The sequence below is a fragment of the Notamacropus eugenii genome, chromosome 5, assembly GCF_028372415.1.
Source record: "Notamacropus eugenii isolate mMacEug1 chromosome 5, mMacEug1.pri_v2, whole genome shotgun sequence".
In the NCBI taxonomy this organism is placed as follows: domain Eukaryota; kingdom Metazoa; phylum Chordata; class Mammalia; order Diprotodontia; family Macropodidae; genus Notamacropus; species Notamacropus eugenii.
In genome coordinates, this window is record NC_092876.1 from 10,110,176 (window position 1) to 10,120,165 (window position 9,990).

Below are 9,990 nucleotides of genomic sequence, written 5' to 3' on the forward strand. Positions count from 1 at the left end.
ATTTCACATATCAAATTTATTAATAAGTTCAACCTAGTTCATCTTTTTCTGTGTTTGTAGTTGTCCTGTTAACACCTGTATCTTTCTTTCAATTGCTACTCGCATGGGTATAGTTCAGGTCTTCATGGCCATCCTCTGGAGGCTGTCATATGCCTTTCATTCTCTACTTCTCCTACCCCAATCAATTATTCATACTCCTATCAGACTAATGTCCTCTAGAACTAGATTTGGAAGAAACACTAAATATCATCTCTTCATTTAAAGGCAAGGAAATTGAGACCCAGGAAGGAAAAAATGACTTACCCAAGGTTATAATGGCAATAGGTGGGATTGAAATTTGGGTCTTAGGACCCTCAGCTCAGAACTTTCTCCACTGCAGCATGCTGCCTCCCCACTTTGTCTTTCTCAAAAAAAGAGAGAGAGAGAGAAAGGAAAAAGGGATGGTGGCTTCTTTGTTTGCATTCTGAGTAAAGGTCCACCTTCTTTTCTTAGAATTGAAGACCCTTCACAACCTGGCACCACCCTTTTCTCCAAACTTTAAAAAGAATGGAATTCTTTTTCCTCGTCCTTCCCCCGGCGATCAGCCTCTGCCCTTCCTCGCGGTGCCCCCTGGCACGTCTGAGGAGCTGCTGTGCGTGGCGCTGTCCCGGTACCTCCGTGCCCCCTTCCCGGGGCCCCGAAGCCCTTCTCGTGCCTCTCTAACCCTCTGGTCACACGCCTGGGGACACGCGCGTGGCCCTTACCCACGCTGCCTAGCCCCTGACACCGATCCACGGACAGTGTCTACTATGGGGTCCTCCGCACAATGGAAGCTTAGTCAATTTTGGTTGAACTTAAACCTTTCCCCCCCCAAAACCCGTTCCCGGGTCCCCCAAATCCTCTGGCTGCACACTTGATGGGAACGTCAACTTTTCTCTGAACTACATTTCCCAGAGTCCTTCAGACCGTGTCCTCTTCTTCGCCTCCATTTCCCAGAATCCCTGAGGTTGTAAGGGACCTGCCCAGAGATCCTCGAAAGTGGTCCCGGAGGGGGTCCCCTACACGTCGTCCCGAGGGCCAGGGCCAGGTGCGCAGGCGCAGATCCGCTCGGAGGGGGTGCTTGGTTCCTGCGGCGCTTGGAGCGGAGCCAGGACTCGGGGTCCCTTGTGTGAGTGTCCGTGTGTCCGTGTGTCTGTGTGTCTGCGTGTCCGTGTGTGTGTCTCTGTGTGTGTCCGTGTGTGTCTGTGTGTCTGCGTGTCCGTGTGTCTGCGTGTGTGTCTGTGTGTGTGTCTGTGTGTGTCTGTGTGTGTGTCTGTGTGTGTGTGTCTGCGTGTCCGTGTGTCTGTGTGTGTGTCTGTGTGTGTCCGTGTGTCTGCGTGTGTGCGTCCGTGTGTGTCTGTGTGTCTGCGTGTTCGTGTGTGTGTGTCTGTGTGTCCGCGTGTCCGTGTGTCCGTGTGTCCGTGTGTCTGCGTGTCCGTGTGTCCGTGTGTCTGTGTGTCTGCGTGTCCGTGTGTGTGTGCGTCCGTGTGTGTGTCTGTGTGTGTGTCCGTGTGTGTCTGTGTGTCTGCGTGTCCGTGTGTCTGCGTGTGTCTGTGTGTGTGTCTGTGTGTCTGCGTGTCCGTGTGTCTGTGTGTGTGTCCGGGTGTGTGTGTCTGCGTGTCGGTGTGTGTGTGTGTGTGTGTGTCCGCGTGTCCGTGTGTCTGTGTGTGTGTCCGTGTGTGTCTGTGTGTCTGCGTGTCCGTGTGTCTGCGTGTGTCTGTGTGTGTGTCTGTGTGTCTGCGTGTCCGTGTGTCTGCGTGTGTCTGTGTGTGTGTCTGTGTGTCTGCGTGTCCGTGTGTCTGTGTGTGTGTCCGGGTGTGTGTGTCTGCGTGTCGGTGTGTGTGTGTGTGTGTGTGTCCGCGTGTCCGTGTGTCTGTGTGTGTGTCCGTGTGTGTCTTGTGTGTCTGCGTGTCCGTGTGTGTGTGTCTGCGTGTCCGTGTGTGTGTGTCCGTGTGTGTGTGTCTGCGTGTCCGCGTGTCTGTGTGTGTGTCCGTGTGTGTCTGTGTCCGTGTGTCTGCGTGTGCGTCCGTGTGTGTCTGCGTGTCCGCGTGTCCGCGTGTCCGCTTGTCCGCGCGTCCGTGTGGTGCTCAGGCAGGGGAGGGGCGCTGCAAGGCTGGAGGGCACGGCTTGGGGGGAGCTGGGTGGGAGCCCACTCGGACAGCCCAGCCGCTGGCGCTGTCTCGCAGTGTAGACACGCAGCTGCCGGGGGGAGCACCGGGGCCTGTGTCTGGGTAACACTGGGACCGCAGGCTGCAGATCCTGAGGGCTGGGTGTTGGGGCGTCAGGGAGCTGGGGCTGGCAGCCTGAGGGGGGCTGGGAGCATCCGCCATGCGCTTTGTATGGTGCCAGGAGGCCCAGGACCGCGGGGAGGCGGCGCAGCCGCAGGGATGCCAGGCAACAAGCCCTTAGTGTGTGCCAGGGCCGGGCCAGGTGAATCAGTGGCCAGAGAGAGCCTTGGACCTGGACTCAGGAAGACTCCTCTTTTAGGAGTGCCTGTCAGGCCTCAGACACCATCTCTGTGATCCTGGGCAAGTCACTTAACCTTGTTTGCCTCAGTTTCCTCACCTGTAAAATGGGCTGGAGAAGGAGATAACAGATCACTCAGGCAAGACTGAAAACAACAAAAGGATAATGCTGAGAGCCAGGGAAAAAGAGAAGTAAAAACCCAAAATTCTTGCCCTCAGGTCCCTGACATTCTAATGGGGAGAGAGCATGCAGATAGCTAGGTACATATAGGACATCTTACACTTGTATGTCTTGTATTTATTTTAATACACACACACACACACACACACATATACATCCACACATATCCACACGCTGTGCTTGTTGAGCGTGGTCAGAGATGCCAAGGTCACCCACTGCATCCCACGATATCACCAGGCATCCTCACTTTTGTGTCGTCAGTGGACTCTGATGACTCAGGAAGAGAGAGTGAGGATGATGACTTTATGCAGCTCTGCCTCACTGAAATTCAACTCATGCATGTCCTCTACACATACATGTACTTATACATACCTACACACACGTACGGAAGGCAGAAGGTGATTTCAGAGGGAAAGGCCTCCTGTAGGAGCCTTGAAGGAAGAGAACTTGAAGTGTAGCTCTGAGGAGGTAGCCATCAGGAGCTTAGTAATAAGTGACCATTCATATAGCACTTGTGTATATTATCTGATAAGGAAGTGGAGGCACGCTGAGATTAAGTAACTTGTCCGGGGTCACAAGTTGATTAGTCATCTGGGGTAGGATTTGAACTCAGGTCTTCCTGACTGCATGTCCAACACTGTTCACTGTGCCATTTAGCTGTCTTGGTTCAGCTGCCTTTCCCCCCTCCCATGTTTGGGTGCCTCTCCAGCCTCTTGCCTCCCACCCAAGATCCCTGGGTCTAGTAGTATCTCCTACAGTTTGGCATGCTGGTCTACATGTACTAGATAACTGTCGAATGAATGGGGTGAAATCATGGAAAATGATTTCATGCCTGGTTCTGTGTTGGGATTTAGTCCATCAACAAGCACTTATGAAGTACCTACTGTGTACCAGGTACCTTGCCAAGTGCTGGGATGCAAAGAATGGCAACAACAGCCTCCTGGCTAGGGGCAGAAAGGGGAAAGGGAGAGAGAGAGAGAGAGAGAGAGAGAGAGAGAGAGAGAGAGAGAGAGAGAGAGAGAGAGAGAGAGAGAGAGAGAGAGAGAGAGCTTGGCCTACAATGTGTGATTGTCACCAGTCAGACAATAATCATTTATTAACTGCCTGCTGTTGTGCCAAGCTTGCTTGGATTGGCTTGGCTTGTTTGGGGGTGCTTGCTGGACCTCATAGATGACTCTTCTTTGTCTCTGGCCCCCAGCACCTGAAGGTGACTCCACAGGGCACCAGGGAGCAGCACGTCAGAAAAGTGGAGGGGTTGGAAGACAGTCCTCTGGGAGCCCAAATCCATCCTGCTTATGCCAAGACCTTTGCCTGGACCTTCAGTGTTGAGATCTACGAAAGGAAGACAGTCTGGAGCTTTGGGTGATTGGGCAAGTTCCCATCATTGAGAATGGGGAGAAAGGACTTGAGAAAAGCCCAACGTTAAGACCATCATGGAGGAGAGGTGACCATGGAAACTTCCTGGTTCCTCATGAAAAGACAGGTGAGAAGTTCTGGGGTTGGGGGATGGGGGTGGAACAGTGTGGAGGAGAGCCATACGGGAGGGACAGAAATGTCTGGTGCCTTTGGGGAGAGTGGATGAGGGAGGCTTCCCGGTGGGGAGAGCCAGAGTCCCAATGTAACAAAGCCCTCTCCTGACTTCTCTCTGCCTCAAACACCATTCATTGCATCACAGAGTTAGAGTTAAAGGGACCTTTGAATTCTGTGCCTCAGTTTCACACCAGCCACCACTTTTCCATATACTGATGTCTCTCCACAAGTGTGGCCAAGGTATTCTGGGTCCGGCTCCACTCAACTGCTCTCCTTCAGTCTAAGCAGGGCAGTCACATCACCCCTGAGAGAGAGTCACCCCTGGCTCAACTTCTGGGCCCCACAGAACCACAGCCTTCCTACTCTTCTGATATAAGGTAGGGAATTGCAGATCTTCATTGCTTAGTGAGCAAAGACTCTTATAGACCCTGATGGAGGCAGTGAGGTGGATCTTGGGTAGTGTGCTGGGAAGACCTCAGTTCAAATTCTGCCTCAGATACTTACTACTGTGTGGCCTTGGGCAAGTCACTTAACTGCTGTCTGCCTCAGTTTCCTTACCTGTAAAATGAGGGGGGTGGATTCAGTGGTCTCTGAGGTTCCTTCCAGCCTTCAGTCTACGACTGCATCCTTCAGACTAGTTTTTAAAGGGTCTACCTCATATTCCTTTCTTCATTTTTAAAAGCACCACCGTCACTTTTCACTGTCTTCCTCATGCCTTGATAGAGCCCTTCTTTGGGCAATCAGTCCGCTTCCATACCTTTCTCTCCTTCCTTCAAGCTCTCTAGCATGTCAAATTTGAGCCCAGAAGCCAAGCTGAGAGTGATTTCCCATTCACTGCCCCTGACATGAGGGCTGGACATCTGTAGAGAACCGTCAATCAGCCTTCTTCATCCGTGCGCCTAGCTGGTTCACATCATATCACAGAATCTCAGGCTACTTAGCAGCCTTCTGGTTCAACCTTTTTGGGAAAAAAAACTCTCCTATAAATATAACTGATGAGTGGTGGTCCAGCCTTTGCTGTAAGGCTGCCCTGCCTCTGAGGTAGCCCCTTTCCCCTAGACATGGCTCTGACCATTGGGACATCATGTTTTTTCTGACATCAAGTCTAAATGGGCACTTGGGGACTTTTGTCCATGGCTCCTGGTCTTGTCCACCCATTGTCCCAAGGCTTGCTCTGTAGTGCCAAAATGATATTCACAGTGCCTACACTGGCCATGAATATTCTGGCACAATTCTGAATTGCAAAATACAATGACCTTCCACTTGAAAGACAGAACCAAAACATTTATTTCGACACCAGAAAGTCAAATCCATCATAGTAACAAAAATCTATACACAATAACAATGCAGAGGACAACACCATCCCCAAGCCTTCTCCCTGCTAGGCTTCCCACAGACCAGCTCTCTTGAACAAAATGTCCTTCTCACACTCACAGCCAGCTGCCTGCTAGCCTACATCCTTCAATTCTGACTGCTCTCATGACCAATTTCCTCTCAGCTCTGCTCTATCTCTGCCTCTACCTGTTCCACCCTTTCAGCAAACTCCTCCCACCTCAGGCTTCATGTGAGTCAAACTCATGTGACTTAGGCTCCCATGTGACTTAAGCAGGTCACGCGGGCCTATTAATGAATGGGAAAGATCTTCCCATTTAAATGACCATTATGTACCCCCAGTAGGGGCAACTAGGTGGTGCAGTGGACAGAGCACCAGTGCAGGAGTCAGGAGGACCTGAATTCAAATCTCACCTCAGACACTTGACACTCACTAGCTGTGTGACCTTGAGCAAGTCACTTAACCCTAACTACCTCATCCTGGGTCATCTGTAGTCATCCTGATCAATATCCGGTCACTGGATTCAGATGACTCTGGAGGAGAAGTGAGGCTGGTGACCTGCACAGCCCTCTTTCACTCAAAACAAAGTCAAATACAAGCCATGTTATAATGACTCTGATGGCATGGTCTTCTTCAGCAATGAAGGATGAGCACACACACACACATGTGCCCTCAGAGGCCAAACCAGACAAATTGACATCTCTCCCGAAGACTAGGGAAGGGATTGGAGACATTTATCTCTATGTGGAGAGGCAGCCTGGCCTCAGAATGAATTGGCCCCCCCCCCTCCCCCCCACCTTGGTATTAGAAAGGTCTAGGTTGGGTGCCAACCAAGCCAAGGTCTGAGTTCAAATCTATCTCTTCCTACCTGTATGACTTTGGGCAAGTCATTTCCATGTTCTAGGACTGAAGTGGTTCTTAACCTGGGATGTATGGGTTAAAATCTTTTAGTGACTGTATTTCAGTATGATTGGTTTTCTGTGATCCTATGCATTTTATTTTATGCACTTAGTGACACGATTGTGAGGAGTCCACAGGCTTCAGACTGGGTGCTCAAGGGGTCTGGGCTAGAGGCAGGACCCCCTTCCACCTCTAGGTCCATGGCCCTATGATCCTGTGGGACCCAAGACAAAGCACTTAGCTGCCCAGTGCCCTGGACAACTCTCTTAGGACTGTAGGATGTTCCTCACTGGAGAGCTTATGACGTGAGTGAAATCTCAGATTTGGACCACCTTTCCTTCCCCCTTCTCACAAAGTGAAGCAACCAAGATACAGAGACCTTGATGTCATACTCAGTATCAGCCAGGACATAGTGGGAAATTCTGTGAACTATTCTTGAGCAGAGTTCTGTCCCTGGGAACCTGCCCAGTTGGGCTCATGAGCTGTGGCCAGGATCCAAGAGGATCCAGTGAGGCTACCCGTGGGCTCCCAGCCAGCTGGTGTGTGTGGCTCTGTCACTCCTGGTGGGTCTGGGGGCTGCCCTCTAGGACTGGCTGCTTACCTCTTTTCTTTTCCTCCAGCTCTGCTTTCTCAAGATTTTATCCTTCCCCAAGTGAGAAGAGTGAAGGAGGAGGCAGAGGGAGTGTCTTCTGGGCACCTAATGACCAAGCTCCAGGTGAGTTAGGCTTTCCTGCCTCTTCTGAGATACCGTCTTGTTTCTTAGACTTGTCTTTCCTTTGTCCTTGACTGGTGCCCTGCAGCCACATTCAACTCAGTGCCCCACCACTTGGTTATCCTCTGCCGAACAACTAGAAAATCTAATTTAGGATATGGGTAGATTTCGGAGGGGATTAGAGCTGAAAAGAACATGTAGAAATCATGTAGCCCCCCCACGCCCACCTCCTCACTTTCACACATGGGGAAACTGAGGCCCAGAGATGTGACCTACCTACCCAGGTGCACCAGGGCTAGGACCTCCCAGAATCTAGTCATCTTCCCATTCTACCCATGCCTGTCCAGTGAATGCTTCTGCCTGCTGCAGGAGTCTCTTCTTTGAGCATTCATTTAGGTTCTTCTTTTTGGTTGTTTTCCTTTTAAAAAAGGTGTCTTTTTAAAAAAAAATCTGTTGTTATTATATCACATTCACTGATTGGCAGCTTGATGGTATAGTGGATAGAGCACTGGGCCTGGAGTCAGGAAGACCTGAGTTCAAGTTCAGCCTCAGTCACTGACTAGCTGTGTGACTGTGGGCAAGTCACTTAACCTCTCTCTGCCTCAGTCTATCCTCATCTGTAAGATGGGGATAATAACAGCCCTTACCTCACAGGGTTGTTATGAAGATCCAAGGAGAAAATGCGTATGTAGAGCATTTTGTAAACTTCAAAGCACTGTGTAAATGCTAGATATTATTATTAATAATGTAATAATAATAAGATATAAAATAAGTAATTTAAACTATAAATATTAAATGGTTTAATACCAATAATCTATATAATAATAATAATAATAATAATAATAATAATAATAATATATTTCTCTCCCTTCCCTTGCCCAGTGATTTTCCCTTTGTAACAAAAATAAAAAGCAATCAGCCAAACCCTCCATCATTCTTCCTGACCCCAAACTTCACTCTCTAGATATGTGTACCTGCTTGAAAATCCTATGAATTCCTGAAAGTCCATTAACCACATTCGCACCAGTGACTTGTGATCGTCTCTTGTCCTGGCAAAAGGGAAGATGGGGCACCCTGGACACCTAGTGTAAAGGGAGGAGTGGTTTGAGGTCACAGTGGTTAATATCTGGAGGTGAGATCACATATAAATCTGTGATTTCCAATCTGCCTCCTGAGCACAGCGCTTCGTATACAATAAGCACTTAATACATGCTGGTTGACTGATTATTCCCCAAACCCTGTGGTCAGTAATGGAGAGTAATTTATCTAACTAGAAAATAGTGTCAGTCAACCAACCTTTATTATGTTTTGATTATATACTCAGTTCCTGCTAAGTGCAGGAGACGCAAAAAAGAGGTAAAAATGTTCTTTCTTTTCTGGTCTGGGTCCAAGTTGGGCTAGTTTCCCAGTAGAATATAATGCAGCATACTATGTTCTGTATTGAAATGAAAAGAAACACTTGGAGGTCATTTGGCCATCCACAAAGGAGACTTACTTAGCTGAAGGAGATGACTGTTCAACAAGACAGTACACTGAGTACATCCCTGATTGATCTGGCCACTGCTGAGTTGCTTGTGATGATCTTTCAAGCATCAGGGCTGTCTGGAGCTGTTTTGTTGTTCCAAGGGAAAGTCATGAGTTGAGACTTGAAAGAAACCAAAGACGCTAAGAGGCAGAGGTGAGGAAGGTGAGCCCTCCAGGAGTGAGGGACAGCCAGTGCAAAGGCATAGAGATGAGAGATGAGCATCACATGCGAGGTATAGCAAGGAAGCCAGTAGAGCTGGATTGTAGAGTATGGGGAAGGGAGAAGGCTGGAAAAGTGGGAAGGGGCCGAGTTTTAAATGCCCAACATGTAATTTTGAAGATAAAAAGGAATCACTGAAGGCTGAATAGGATAAAGTGGGTGGCATGGTTAAACCTATAGGAAAAGGTGGAGGCTGGATTTGAACTCAAGCCCTCCCAACTCCAGACCCAGTGCTCCATCCACTGCACCACCCAAATGTTGGCTCTTGCACAGGAATTGGTGACATTCCAGGATGTGGCTGTGGACTTTACCCAGGAGGAGTGGGGGCACCTGGAGCCGGCCCAGAAGGAGCTGTATAGGGAGGTGATGCTGGAGAACTACCAGAACTTTGTCTCCCTTGGTAAGGACAACTTGCCCCCATGAGCTGGCATCTGTCCATTGGAAAGTCAGCAGTGCAGTTCTGAAGCATTTATGAGGCACCTACTGTGTACAGGACACTGAAAACAGAAACAAAATACTGTCTTCAAGGAGTTTTAATTAGATGTGGGAGATAAGATACATATAAAGAGAAGTAAATACAAAATTACATAAATTACTTTAGAGAGAAATGGCTGCTGCCAACAGGAGGTATCTGGTGAGGCTGCTCACACCTGAGCTGTGCTTTGAAGAAAGCTAGAGACTCTAAGAGATGGCAGAGGCAAAGAGAAAACACCTTTGAGACATGGAAGTAGGAAGTGGAATGATATGTCCAGGGTACAACTAGCTCAGTTTGATTGGCATGGAAAGTGTTTGAAGAGGGAGCGTATCGTGAAATAAGTGAGTCTGGGAAGGAGCCATACTGCATAAGGTTGGCTTTAAAGGCCAAGCTAGGAATTTTGTGTCTTAGACTAGAAGCAATACGATTTTTGTAAATTGTGTCATATTCTAAGTCCCCTCAGGGAAAAAATATGGTGCCTCTGAACATTTCTGAGTAAGGGAGTGCTGAGTCAGATCCACATTTTAGGAATATCAGTTTGACAGCCGCATTGAGGATGGATCTGGTGCACCCTGTTTTAGTCCCAGCAGCCTCTGGGTCAGTTGCCATCATGCCACTCTTTGTTACCCAAC

The 9,990-nt window shown here is 49.1% G+C and overlaps 1 protein-coding gene across 7 annotated transcripts in view; it reads left to right on the forward strand.

Moving 5' to 3' along the window:
* Positions 1 to 957: 957 nt before the first annotated feature.
* LOC140503301 (uncharacterized) overlaps positions 958 to 9,990 on the forward strand; it is a 20,126-nt gene continuing 11,093 nt past the window's right edge. For 2 of the 7 annotated variants that reach the window (XM_072607171.1, XM_072607174.1), the window contains exons 1-4: positions 958 to 1,147; positions 3,863 to 4,147; positions 6,540 to 6,732; positions 7,048 to 7,142. In XM_072607171.1, the coding sequence (XP_072463272.1) occupies positions 6,707 to 6,732; positions 7,048 to 7,142 (121 nt within the window). In that variant the 5' untranslated portion in view covers positions 958 to 1,147; positions 3,863 to 4,147; positions 6,540 to 6,706. Of the gene's footprint in view, positions 1,148 to 3,862; positions 4,148 to 6,539; positions 6,733 to 7,047; positions 7,143 to 9,156; positions 9,284 to 9,990 lie in introns of those variants that run through there. The other 5 variants (XM_072607170.1, XM_072607173.1, XM_072607172.1 and 2 more) reach the window with 4 other exon arrangements.